The sequence below is a fragment of the Neoarius graeffei genome, chromosome 6 (genome assembly GCF_027579695.1).
Source record: "Neoarius graeffei isolate fNeoGra1 chromosome 6, fNeoGra1.pri, whole genome shotgun sequence".
NCBI classification, from domain to species: Eukaryota; Metazoa; Chordata; class Actinopteri; order Siluriformes; family Ariidae; genus Neoarius; species Neoarius graeffei.
In genome coordinates this window covers 85,483,434-85,498,204 of record NC_083574.1, presented here as the reverse complement: position 1 = coordinate 85,498,204, position 14,771 = coordinate 85,483,434, and the positions used below count along the sequence as shown (strand labels likewise).

Genomic DNA, 14,771 nt, shown 5'->3' with positions numbered 1-14,771 from the left:
ACTTTGCATGCGTCGGAAACATACATTCGGCTGGAGAAAGAGGAAACGTTAATAATTATAAGGGTTTAACTGGAAAACCATGAATAACCCAAGCTTTGCTATCCACATAACGACCTCCTCAGGAGATACGTGCGTGTGTGAGAGAGACATAAAAACTCCTGATACAACCAACACTGTGTCTTTGTGTAATACTAATAATGTCGTCACATGATGGCATTAATCTAAAGGAGGTCTGGTTGTTTTACCTCTGGGATTAGCATTACCTTGAGTTGAACTCTCCCTCAAATCAAGCCACACACATTAATTCTATCCGTTTTTCTTATTTTATTGTTTAATTCAACAATTTGGTCTTTTTTTTTTTTTATTCTGGGAATGGCATTATCTCAGACTCCCTCTCAAATGAAGCCCAAAGTCTCAGTCTACCTTCTGTCTATTGAGGTATTTCACCCACGTGACCAAGTCACGTGACGCAGCCATTTTGGACGGCACGCTTAAGTCCTTCAGTGCAAGGCGGTATGAGATGGTGGAGACCTTTGCACATTTTAACAAGAAAGTAAGCTGTGATTCGTGTTAAATTGGATCTGTCTTTTATCACAAACACTGTACCCAACCTTGGTATGGAGCCCTGTTTATTTATTTCTGTGTCCCGTTTCTTTCTAGCCTCTGTTATTGCGTTTTATGTCTGATGTCTGCTACATGCAACCCGAGACAAATTAACACTGCCTTGTTTCACTGCTCAGATGGGTTAACAAACACTGACCCATTTACTTTTTGCTATATATTTTATCAAAATTGCGTTAACTGATAAACTAACCTGAAATGAAATGATCACTGCAAAGTCTGGAGTACTCTGTTGGCTCCCAATCCTGTCTCTTCACAGCTGCAATCCATTTGGCCCTCTTGTCTGGGTCAGTAGGAAACCGGTAGCGATGTGTCGGTCGCGAACGATCCGGTTCAAAGAGCCGGCTCTTTGAAGTGAACGACGGGAGCCGGCTCTTCGGTGGGAGCCGAGTTGGGGAGCCGAATTAGTTTTTTGTCCTTAGGTGCCTCAGAGAGAGAGACTTTCACAAAAAAAGTTGCTGTCCGATTGCGTCTTTGTGTTGTCTATTACCATTCAAAGGAAAAAAAGTAGCATGGTGTACGCCTACTTTTTTTGGTTGGGGGGGTTGATGTCATTCACAGCTGCGAAAATACGAAAATTGGTGTAATGCTTAAAGCTGTGGAGCGCAGGGGAGAGGAGTCTGTGAGGCACCTGAGGAGGGGAAAATCAGCTGTGTATTTTATATTGGTAATATAACACAGTTTTGCATTATGTTTGTGAGAAAATAATTTATTCATTGGTAAGTAAGTTTTATTTCTATAGCTAGAACATTGTTACACTGCTATACTTTACAAAGCTTTACAATGGCTACAAAAACTAAAAAATAAAATGGAAAACATCCTATTGATCTCATCTCATCTCATTATCTCTAGCCGCTTTATCCTGTTCTACAGGGTTGCAGGCAAGCTGGAGCCTATCCCAGCTGACTACGGGCGAGAGGCGGGGTACACCCTGGACAAGTCGCCAGGTCATCACAGGGCTGACACATAGACACAGACAACCATTCACACTCACATTCACACCTACGGTCAATTTAGAGTCACCAGTTAACCTAACCTGCATGTCTTTGGACTGTGGGGGAAACCGGAGCACCCGGAGGAAACCCACGCGGACACGGGGAGAACATGCAAACTCCACACAGAAAGGCCCTCGCCGGCCACGGGGCTCGAACCCAGGACCTTCTTGCTGTGAGGCGACAGCGCTAATCACTACACCACCGTGCCGCCCATCCTATTGATAAAATATAAATAATAATGTAATTAATTAACTAGTTAATTGCAGCAATTAAATCAAAAATAAAATCTCAGGAGCCGTTTGGGAGCCGAAAGAGCCGGCTCCTTATAGTAAAAAGAGCCGGCTCCCGAAAAAGAGCCGAAATTCCCATCACTAGAAACCGGTAAAAGGAGCGTCCTGCACGCTGTCCCTGTCTGTTGTGGCAGCCCACAGCACAACAAGCAAACACCATGGTTATTTATAGAGTGCTTACTGACAAATTAATCTATTCTAGGTGTCTGTAACACGTTTTTTTTTTTCAAGCTGGTTCTCCCTCTCTGTCTGCAGCGTTAGTATGTAGCTTGACGTTCAAAATGGCGGACACCGGGGCGTCACGTGACCCTGTGACGTCAGGTGAAATACCTCAATTGATCTTTCAAAACGATCAGCTGTTGGTATCAGCCAGCACTTTTCACACTGGTCTCTCTTAAGGTGATGATATACGGGGCAACTTTTTGGGCAATGTTGCCAGCAACGGGCAACCAGGTGAGACACGGGGCAACCAATTAGGGCAAGAGACAATTGGTAACAACCAATCAGATCAGAGCAAATCTATTGCCAGAGAAACAGACACCGCAAAGATGGACACTGGAACATTTGCAGCTGTCACTTTTGTCTTGGCTTTCAGAGCCTAATCTAGGAATTTGAAAATAGAGGACAGATCCCTCACTAGCTGTAGAAACAGGGGACAGAAAATATTAACACGGGTAAAAATATCCCTCATTTGTTCCAGTTAGTGGGGACAGAAAAATAAGTAATACATTGGTAGATATTTTCAAGAGTACATCTATAAACAGAACAGTTTTATTAATAAAACTAAATACATGCAACAAACATTCATATCAGATGTTAATCTATATAATACCATAATTATGGCACTATACATATCCTTTAATACAGTGATATGAAAACCATATCAGCAAACACTTATCCGCAGTTTATAGTATTGCACAAACTTTATGATCAGATCTGAACTTTAACCTCCTAGGGCTTAGCGGTCACATGCGTGGACAGCACTTTTTAGAAATTCGGAACAAGAATCCACATATGTGGACATACTTTTTCTCTAAAAGTACATCTTATCAAAAGATGATGCTTAATTTTTATTCTAATCAGGTTCTAATAAGCCCAAATAGCAAAGAGAAATAAAAAATGCATGTAAAAAAAAAACAGCTTGGGCCTTAGGAGGTTAAAAATATAAAGATTTTAGAACAAAAACTATATGAAGAATTATATACCGCAAAACCTTACAAATATGACTAGTTTTCTGTTATATGACGAGGTTACTGTTTTACTATAAATCATGTGACTAGCCTATTTTTACCAATTTGACCACCAGTAGTATAATAATGCATTTCAAATATGACTAGGTTAATATTACATCATTTGATATAGTTAAGTCTAAAATCCATGTAGTCTTGCCACTATTAATTAATAATAAGATGAAAAATCTGACTTTCTGAATAAAATAAAATCACTATCAAATATTTAAAAATGCTATCATATTTGTTTTGTTCAGACCACCTTTCATGAAAGTGAAAAACTTTAAACAATCTACCCATGTTTAAACTAGATTTTGACATAAACGACTGGAGATAATCTCAAAATTCAGACTTCCTAAAAAATATATAATCTCTATCATTTACAATCTTACAGCACCTACAATTACACAAGAACAGATTAAATATAGTTCATAATATTTTTAAATAAAACTTACATAATACCAAACATTATCAAACTAATTGTATATTGGCATTAGGAAAATATCAAATTCAAACTTCAAAAACCATTATCAATCAGAATCAAATGACTTCGTATGTCTTCACACTGTCATATAATTACTCTAAGATCATATTTGTACACAAACTTATATATGTATGTCTTATGGCAGATTCTACCGTAACTGGATCCATTAACCACTTGCCCACAAAATAAGAAATTTTTCTTGTCCTTTTTTCAGTGAGGTAATATTTTCAAGATTGAAAATATGGTATTTGGTCTTCTAAAACAGCACGTCATTTAAAAATACACTGAGTATATCAATAAAAGATTTTTAAAGAATAAAGTTCTATTTCTTTGACATATCTGACAGACATAAAAATCACTTTCATTATCCCTGTTGCTATCGTCAGTGAATTTCTGTCAGATGACCTGACGATAGACTCGGCCATTATGGATCTTTGGTAGTTATCGTGTGGAAGCAGGCTTTATCATTTTTGGGTGTCAACAGATAGAGCTGAAATAGATTAACAGCGAAAAAACTATTTCGTTCACGAGAGAAGCCCACAGTTATTTTTAAAAAATGCTATCGTCAGTCTGTCAGTCAAATGCACCTGACGATAGCGAAATTCAAGCCCTCGCCACGCACATGTTGACTGACGCAAAGAGGAAATTCTACTGCGCGTGATTTTTGTGACGGCAGACATTTACTTCCGGGCAAGACTTGGAGTTCTGACAGCTCGATTTCATCAAATAAATCAAGGTAAGATTTTCAGTCAGCTATCCTGACGATAGAAATTTTTGACGATAGAAACATTGAGAATATATTTGTGCGTTCATATTTAAAATTTTCTGGAGGAAAACTATCGCAAGTTGAGATAAATCAGAGCCGCTTGCGACCCTTTCAGCCGACAGGCCATTTCAATGTGTTATTTCCCCACGAAAGTGACACAGTCGTGTCTATCGTCACTGTTCTGACAATTATTGTTGATATTTCAATTTTGAAAATAAATTTTATTTTCAAAATTTTTATTTATAACAAGGACTTTTACCGAGCTTCGAGAAATTCCTCCAAAAATTGAGAAAGGAGTTGATGTCAGAAGGCGAGCACACCTTCATGAAATTGTGGAAGTACTAGATTGTTAATCAAGGGCTGTAACTCTGGTAAAATGCGGCCGAACTGAACAAAATTAGGCCTTTTGCTAAGTTTGGTGAAATTCCTCCAAAAGTTGTGAGAGGAGTTAATTTCAGAAGGAAAACACTTTCATGAAATTGTCAAATTGTAATTTTGTTAATCAAGGGCTGTAACTCTGGCAAAATGTGACTGAATTTAACAAAATTATAATATGCGTATAACAAAGCATACATGTCAACCTATATGGAAATTTTATACGGATTTGATTCAATAAACGTAGTATACGGGCGTACAAATAAAGTTATACGGATTCTTTAAAAAAAACTTCAATATTTATTTAGAGCTATAATCAATTCCCACGATGATAAAAGAGCGCATAACATTTACAAACTTACTGTACACCACAGAAAGCGCAAACAGCCAGTAAAGAGTCTCATGAAATTGCGCGTTATCTTGTGGTAGCGAGACTTCGTTCCACTTCTGATCATGCGCACACCACATTGCGAGAATCCCGCCAACCGGGAAGTAACATTTTGTTTGAAACGCGTATTTCCACCTGAGCGACTTTCACTAGCGACTGAAAAGATTCTGAATGGGCACTCCGGCAAGATCAACACAGACACTTGCTGTGACCTGCAGCCTCGTGAGGTATTGGTGCAGAGTGCTAAAAAAGCTGTCATGGAGTACAATTCAGAACATTAGAGTGACACTTTGTGTTTTTGTCGAACATTGGAGCTTTGTATTCATTCTGAAGGTTTATTGTTATTAATATTGAATAAAAAGTAACTGGGATATATCATTGTTAATTATCATTCAAATTTTAGGTAAATTATTTTAATTTGCATCTTATACGGATTTTATAAGGGAAATACAGATTTTGGAGGTTGGTGATACAGGTTTGATTGACAAAAGGTTGACATGTATGACAAAGAATCCTGCCAAGTTTCATGAAATTCCTCCAAAAATTGATTTCAGAAGGTGAGCACCGTTCCCGGGACGGACGGACATCACTACGACATAATCCCCTTTCGGGCCTTTTGGCCAGCTGGGGATAAAAACCCAAAACCTTGAAGAGCTGCTTATTATTAAATAAGTAGTGGTCACGTTGTACTTCTTCCTTGCTGTTTTTTTCTGTTCCTTGGCGCAAATCTGGGGGAGAACAACCCCCCCCCGAGCCTCCAATATGGTGATAAAACACCTGTCCTGTCTGCCTGCGACGATGTTCTTTTAAGTAAAGCTCAAACATCTAAATCAGATACAAGACATGGACATGCGTATGTGTCTATAGAAAAAGATTCTCTATTTGCAATAGACTTCCATTACGTTTACTCCATTACAGTGAAAAATAGACAATAAACATGTGCCTGATCGAGTACACTGCATCAGCACTAATTTAATTCCAACTCTTCTTTAAAGCCTGTAGAAGTCTCCAGTAACCTAGACTGCACTTCCACACTGTGGTTACTGTCCAAAAAACCCCCAAACATTACATTACATTACATTAATGGCATTTAGCAGATGCTCTTATCTTATCCAGAGCGATGTACGACATACCCAGAGCAGCCTCAAGAGCAGATGCCTTGCTCAAGGGCACTTCAGTCATTCCTGCTGGTCCAGGGAATCGAACCGGTGACCTTTTGGCCCCAAAGTTGCTTCTCTAACCATCAAGTCATGACTTCCCCTTATACCTGATGGTGATTATGACTCATTTGGCCGACAGGTGAGGAGTTTATTCCATCGTGTGTGGTCCGTTGTCCGTCCGGCGTCGTCCACATTTCATGAAAATTGCTTCTTTGGCCTCAGTTCTTCACCGATTTTTATTCTTTTTGGCAGGAAGGTCGGTCTGCCTGGGGTGCATAGAGCTTCTACCCAAATTTGCATAATTGCAATTAATAATGAAGATATGGAGTAATCAATCAATCAATCAATCAATCAATCCCTAATGAGAAGTTTCCACACAAATTGCTTCTTCTCTCTCTTTCAATTCTTCACTGATTTTGATTCTTTCTGGCATGAAGGTAGGGGTACCTAGGGTGCATATAACATCTACCCAATTATTAATGAAGTTATGGACTAATTAAGCCTTAATGAGCAGTTCAACAAAAAATCGCTTCTTCTCGGTCAATAGGCCATTTGCAGGAATTGGTCACGTGTCGATTTTCCCCATAGCAACAAGCCCGTGGTGGGCAAGCTACCATAACTTGACATTCCTTGACAACCATAAGAGTTTGACTGGCGATGAGAAGCAATCCATTTCTATAACAGCTGGTTTTACCTTTTCTACTGTCTTTTTTTTTTTTTGACCCGGATTTTCGTGTGTACTTGGAAAAGGTTTGTGGTTTTAACTTCTGCCATAAGTTAAAGCGAATCATTGGCTGTAAAAGAGAGTTTTTTGGACTCAAGTTGGTCGCCGCCAAAAGAAATTCACGTGCGAAATGGCGGATTTCTCAGGTATGTATATAACTTATGATTTCTCCTTTTCTACCTTTTATCATTCGCTTAATGTGTGAAGATTCTTGAAAATAAATACAGATACATCCGCCATTTCGCACGTGAATTTCTTTCGGCGGCGACCAACTTGAGTCCAAGAAACTCTCTTTTACGGCCAATGATTCGCTTTAACTTATGGCAGAAGTTAAAACCACAAACCTTTTCCAAGTACACACGAAAATCCGGGTCAAAAAAAAAAAAGACAGTAGAAAAGGTAAAACCAGCTATTATAGAAATGGATTGCTTCGCATCGCCAGTCAAACTTTTATGGTTGTCAAGGAATGTCAAGTTACGGTAGCTTGCCCACCACGGGCTTGTTGCTATGGGGAAAACTGACACGTGACCAATTCCTGCAAATGGCCTATTCGTCACTGTTTTGGATTCTTTCTGGCGAATAGATTGGCATTCCTCGGGTGGATATCGCTTCTATATAGCTTGGAACATTTATTGCGCAAGGTGGCCCAGTTTAGATCGTTCCTTCTGGACTAGACGGGGCCCGAGTGAGCTACGCCCTCATTGACGATCTCGTTAGACTTTCGCCCAGTCTTAACGAGTCTTCAAACCCAACGTTAAACAGAAATAAACAGAGGTAAAAAGTTATTCTACGCTGGACAGATTGCCTTGGCTTTGACATCCAGTTCATAACATCTTTATTTCTCAAGTCTGTAGATTCGATTTTCTTTCCCAAGAGCTTTCTGCACGAAAATCCACAAGAAGCCTGTATTTTGTCAGCGCGCTTGTACTGGACGGTTCATACACTGATTATTGTGTAGTGTGAAGGCAGCTGTGTGTGAAGCTTGGCCAGGTTGAGCAGTTTCCTCATGCGTAGAGCAATACCGGAGTCAGGGCTGTGCAGCCTTCCTGACTTAATCTGCACTAACATGGCTCCACAGTCTACATAATTCATGCACTGAGCCATATAATTTGTGTTTTTATTCATGTCGTGGATCTCGGTCAGAGAAGGGCCATTTTGCTCACAAAGACAGAAAAAAAAATAAAAGGAACACGTGAGACCGAACGAGATTAGAGTAAGAGAGGAAAGAGGAGTTGAGAGGTTTTCGGATTGACACGCCTCCCTCATTGATCAATCAGTGACGGGGCAGACAGGCCACGCCTCCTTTATGTTAACACTTTTTGATTATGATTCTACATAACAGTACGCTCGTAGTGAAACGGATGTTACTGATGAACGAGTGCTTTGATTGACTCGGTTGCTCTGAAATATCAACTAATACGGACCTGCCAAAATTTACACACACATTTCGCAGAGAAGCAGCTTAGGGTTTTAACATCGGAGTACGACGAGATACTAGATGTGTCTCGAAAATGGGGAAATAAAACACGGAAAAAGAAAAAAAGGGAAAACATTTTGACAGGTGGAATAAAAATCAGGGCTTTGAACCGGTTCAAGGAACGAAAACGAAAACCGGGAACTTTTTCTATTTCACATGGAACAGAAACGAAACCAGAAACTTTATTATTTTTTATGTTCCGGAACAGAAACGCTTATTAAAAATAATGGTAACCGGTTAATACCGGTTTTTATTTCGTTCCTCAAAGTTTCCGTAGCCTACAAATAAAAAAGTCATTCTTCTCCTGCACAAGTTTCTATGACCCGCTGGGGTTCACTTCCTGTGTGATGTTCGCTGACTGAATGGAGAGAGCGGGAGGGTGGACTACTATCACGTCTCCACATCTTAAATAAGAGGCAAATATTGCAGTCTATCGTTATTCAAAAACGTCAATTTCAAACACGATATCAATATATTTGTCCACGTTAATGAGAGGCTCGCGAACATTAAATGACGTTAACCTCTGTTAGCCTATCAATGCATAGGGCCTGACTAGCCTTTGGTAACACACTAAACGAATTATCTTTCATTTTTGGCACTTTTTCTGTTTGTGTAGATGGGAAGACATACTGAGAATCCAAATCGCCAACATTTGAAATAATAATTGTTTTGAATTATTTCTTGTCTTATTTAATGAAGGTTGTAATAGAATTAGCCTACATTTGGCTTAAGCTGGATGAGACAGAGACATAATTTTATAGCCATTTGTTAAACAGCTGACAGGGAACGTAATTAACCGTTCCAGGAACGAAATTTTTTTGTTCTAACCGGTTCGGGAACGTTTATTTAATGGTGGAACCCAAAACTGGAAACGTTAAAATTCCGTTTCTGTTCGGAACGAACCAATAGGAAAAAAATTCTGGTTCAAAGCCCTGATAAAAATAAAGGATTAAAACAGGCCTATGTACGGAAGCCGAGAGAGGCCCTTCATATAATCCTTTTTTTCTATTCACCTTGTTATCCCGAGATAACGACATAATTAATTCAGGATCTCAAGAAAACAACAAAACTAATTTGAGATCTCGAGAAAACAAAACCGTTATTCTGTGATCTCGAGAAAACAAAATTATTTCATGATCTCGAGTAAACAGCTGAGAAATGGTTCATTCAGGTGCGCCAAGAGACTTGTGATATGCTGACTTTGGGGCTATTTCTCATTCTGTATAGACGCAACTTGGGTCATTAGAATGTCTGCAATAATCGATCACCTAATAAGGCAATATTTTGATCAGGGGTTGACTCGAGATCATGAAATAATTGTTTTGTTTTTTCGAGATCATGGAATAATTGTCTTGTTTTCTCGAGATCTCGAAATAACGGTTTTGTTTTCTCGAGATCTCAAATTAGTTGTGTTGTTTTCTCGACATCCTGAATTAATTATGTCGTTATCTCGGAATAACGGTTTTGTTTTCTCGAGATCTCAAATTAGTTGTGTTGTTTTCTCGACATCCTGAATTAATTATGTCGTTATCTCGGAATAACGGTTTTGTTTTCTCGAGATCTCGAAATAACGGTTTTGTTTTCTCGAGATCTCGAATTAGTTGTGTTGTTTTCTCGACATCCTGAATCAATTATGTCGTTACCTCGGAATAACGGTTTTGTTTTCTCGAGATCTCGAAATAACGGTTTTGTTTTCTCGAGATCTCGAATTAGTTGTGTTGTTTTCTCGACATCCTGAATCAATTATGTCGTTATCTCGGAATAACGGTTTTGTTTTCTCGAGATCTCAAATTAGTTGTGTTGTTTTCTCGACATCCTGAATTAATTATGTCGTTATCTCGGAATAACGGTTTTGTTTTCTCGAGATCTCGGAATAACGGTTTTGTTTTCTCGAGCTCTCGAATTAGTTGTGTTGTTTTCTCGACATCCTGAATCAATTATGTCGTTACTCGGAATAACGGTTTTGTTTTCTCAAGATCTCGAAATAACGGTTTTGTTTTCTCGAGATCTCGAATTAGTTGTGTTGTTTTCTCGACATCCTGAATCAATTATGTCATTATCTCAGAATAACGGTTTTGTTTTCTCAAGATCTCGAAATAACGGTTTTGTTTTCTCGAGATCTCGAATTAATTGTGTTGTTTTCTCGACATCCTGAATTAATTATGTCGTTATCTCGGAATAACGGTTTTGTTTTCTCAAGATCTCGAAATAACGGTTTTGTTTTCTCGAGATCTCGAAATAACGGTTTTGTTTTCTCGAGATCTCGAAATAACGGTTTTGTTTTCTCGAGATCTCGAATTAGTTGTGTTGTTTTCTCGACATCCTGAATTAATTATGCCGTTATCTCGGAATAACGGTTTTGTTTTCTCAAGATCTCGAAATAACGGTTTTGTTTTCTCGAGATCTCGAATTAGTTGTGTTGTTTTCTCGACATCCTGAATTAATTATGTCGTTATCTCGGAATAACGGTTTTGTTTTCTCGAGATCTCGAAATAACGGTTTTGTTTTCTCGAGATCCTGAATTAATTATGTCATTATCTCGGAATAACGGTTTTGTTTTCTCGAAATCTCGAAATAACGGTTTTGTTTTCTCGAGATCTCGAATTAGTTGTGTTGTTTTCTCGACGTCCTGAATTAATTATGTCGTTATCTCGGGATAACAAGGTGAATAAAAAAAGATCATATGAAGGGCCTCTCGCGGCTTCCGTACCTATGACAAAGTGTCGGATCTAAAATTACAAATAACTTGAGTGATGATGAAAATTAGGACGTGATTAAAAACGCAGGAGCAGTAAGTCAAGCGAGAAAATATTGCCTGTGTGGAACCGCTTTGGCTTCCTACATTAAATGAGGGACTTGCAAACGCTCTACAGTATACAGAACTTTTTTTTTTTTACACTTTTACTGCTCGCTGCTCCTCTTCCCCATTAGCTTATGTTTAAATTAGCACTGTATCTACATCAGTGCTTAGATGATTTCTGTGTAAACACAGTTCAGTTTTTACCTTAAAGTCTTCAGGCAGCAGCAGCTTGCAGGTCCTGAGGAAGCTGAGGATGTAACGGAAAATCTCTCCGTCCCTGTCGATGAAATAGTGCTGCTTCAGACTGTCCAGCACGATGGGTTCGGTGCCGTTAAAGAGACGACTGATCCTGAAAATGAAAACGTATACATACATGCACACACACACACACACACACACACACACACACACACACACACGGTTAATGGAGTAAGGCTGGCCTCCTTTAAATGCATGAAACAATTACCATTTATTTTTCCATTTTATTAGCAGCGAGCCAGAAGCGCTGAAGCACTCCAGGTTGAAAGGAGCAGCTCAAGGCACAATTCCGGAGCTGAGAGACTAGTGTGAAGTATTTCTCCACTTATTTTTTTTTCTTTTTGTGTGTGTGTGTGTGTGTGTGTGCAGAGAATAAGACAACGCTGCGTTCTCTGGCAGAGGAACAGAAGGTCTGACAGGAGGGAGGGGAGGTTTACCGTTTCACTACTGAGATGCCAATGAAATGACTCATGCAAAATTATGCGAAACACTACCACGCAGAGACGAACGGCACGTCTGATACAGCTGTTTCATGGATGCGTTTATTTGCGACACGAGCTCCGAGACCACGGTCACCGTTATCACCATCACTCCTAATTATTCCCGATGAACACCATTTACTTACACTCACACACTCAGGGGTGTTCATTTAACACAAGTACACATGTGCATTCATGCACAGACTAAATAATCCACGTCTGTAGTCGGTTGCATAATTATTGGCACCCTTTGCCGCCGCCACCTCCCCCAAAAATTAAAAACCAAGACTTATTACATGGATAATGACTGCATGAATTTAAACTTTTTTTTTTTTTTTTAAATATAAAATCTAGTAGTAGGTGAAAATTCAAATTTAGTCTAAATTGCTTGAAACTGCTCTCACTGAATTTGGAATTGAATGCTGAACAACATACTTTTACGGAATTAAGACGTTTTAGCGTTCTTGAAATATTACAAATCAAAGCTTGAAAAAGCGGCTTAATTTTTAGAAAACGGCCGTAATGTTGTGTATGAGGATCACATGGTTCAAAATGGGCCTCATTAACCAATGAGATCACGTGTTTTTTATTAATAACATTTTTTTTTCAAGACATTGACGTGGAAATTGGCAGGTGCATAGATGGTTGTATACTAAATACAAGGTAAAAAAAAAAGGTGAAAACGGATTATGCAAATTAGTATCTAATTAGTATTAATTATGCTAATTAGGTAAAACTTTAAATTGGTACGCTCAATAAAAAAGTAATAAAAGATTTCTAATCCCCTCTTTGTGCTCTGTAGGCCTTTGTATTTCTCAAAAGTAGGGCCTAGTAGTGTTTATATGAAAGAATATAAATGATTATTTCGATTGATATTCGCAGCTGTCAAGGCGAACCTCGAAAAAAAAAAAAACCTGTCTGATCCACATCCAATAAACAATTCACATTAATTGAATTGAAATTGACACTCGCGTTTCTGACTTCCGGTATTTGAAAATATCATTCCGACCACTAAGATCTCAATATTTTTCATCAAAACAACTACAGTTATATTCTAAAAGTGTTATTTATTTACATGAATCGGTTTGATTTGAAAAAAACAAGTAGGTAAAGCTATGAAAACTCACTTCAAAGTCTCCTGTAAATCATAACGTCAAAACTAGCAGATGGAAAATTTTGCTGAATCCTTCATCAGAAACAGTGAGCGCGAGAGAACATCCCTATAAAAGTTATCTGATTGATATTCACGAGTAATCCAGTCGGAAACCGATCAGAGAAGAAAGAGAGAGAGAGAGACTGCGCCTGACCGCTTTCCCGTGACTCAAAAAGAAAAGCACCAGCAGTTTCCCCGACGTCCCGCGAGCGGAGTGTTTTTACTCTGTTGTACCGACTTGGACCCGCCGTTACTCCCAAAGTACTGAACAGATCTTAATGAGATAAAGTTCTTTGGAAAGCAGAGATGCTAAGATTAAAAGTTTTTTAATGATAATATTCCCGACAGAAATATTCAAGCGTTAAGCAGTGACAGATCTGGAAACTTTGATAAGCGTCTGCATGCACTATTTTCACAGCATGCCCAGCGAGCATCTGATACGCCTAGTGATGGTGCAAACATGGTTTCAAAGTTACTGGCAGCCCACAATTAATATTTGGTTGGTGTGATAAAGGAACTGTACGTAAAGGAGTTCTTCATCATCTTCAGAATTATGGAATCAATTTTGTGCCAAAATGTTCATACAATAGTTTTGAAATATCAAACAAAAACGACAAATCAAAATACAAAAAAAGAAAAAAAGTCAATTTTTTTAGACTGGCAAACAAATAATTCATGTAATCGTGCAAAATATCAGTCTATTACTCTTCAGAAACCTTTTATTTTTGTTCCGCGTCTTTCTCAGTTTTGTTTGACGTAATTTATTTTGGTTGCGATTCCAGCTTTCTCGTTTGCGCTCCCTGACTTTTTGCTTGCAGTTTTGGCACAAACTTGACGTGTGGGTGGGCTGTCCAGGAACGCATTCCCATTGGCTAACTTGTGTTTGACTGACAGCTACGCTCATAGTTGCCACTGAAGTCCACTCGATCCTTGTTTACCGTCAATGGATCGGTCACTCGTCAAACAGTCCGCCAGAATCCGAGTAGGGAATGGCTGAGCGTAGCTGTCAGTCAAACGCAAGTTAGCCAATGGGAATGCATTCCTGGACAGCCCGCCCACACGTCAAGTTTGTACCAAAACTGCAAGCAAAGTCAGGGAGCGCAAACGAGAAAGCTGGAATCGCAACCAAAATAAATTACATCAAACAAAACTGAGAAAGACACGGAACAAAAATAAAAGGTTTCTGAAGAGTAATAGACTGATATTTTGCACGATTACACGAATAATTTGTTTGCCAGTCTAAAAAAATTGACTTTTTTTTCTTTTTTTGTATTTTGATTTGTCGTTGGGCGGCACGGTGGTGTAGTGGTTAGCGCTGTCGCCTCACAGCAAGAAGGTCCTGGGTTCGAGCCCCGGGGCCGGCGAGGGCCTTTCTGTGCGGAGTTTGCATGTTCTCCCCGTGTCCGCGTGGGTTTCCTCTGGGTGCTCCGGTTTCTCCCACAGTCCAAAGACATGCAGGTTAGGTTAACTGGTGACTCTAAATTGACCGTAGGTGTGAATGGTTGTCTGTGTCTATGTGTCAGCCCTGTGATGACCTGGCGACTTGTCCAGGGTGTACCCCGCCTTTCACCC

General features: G+C 39.2%; 1 protein-coding gene across 5 annotated transcripts in view; it reads right to left on the bottom strand.

Annotated features, from left to right (window-relative positions):
• LOC132888124 (BTB/POZ domain-containing protein kctd15) overlaps positions 1-14,771 on the bottom strand; it is a 79,241-nt gene that overhangs the window by 38,861 nt on the left and 25,609 nt on the right. For all 5 annotated transcript variants that reach the window (XM_060924134.1, XM_060924133.1, XM_060924132.1 and 2 more), the window contains one exon: positions 11,514-11,658. In XM_060924134.1, the coding sequence (XP_060780117.1) occupies positions 11,514-11,658 (145 nt within the window). The remainder of the gene's footprint in view (positions 1-11,513; positions 11,659-14,771) is intronic.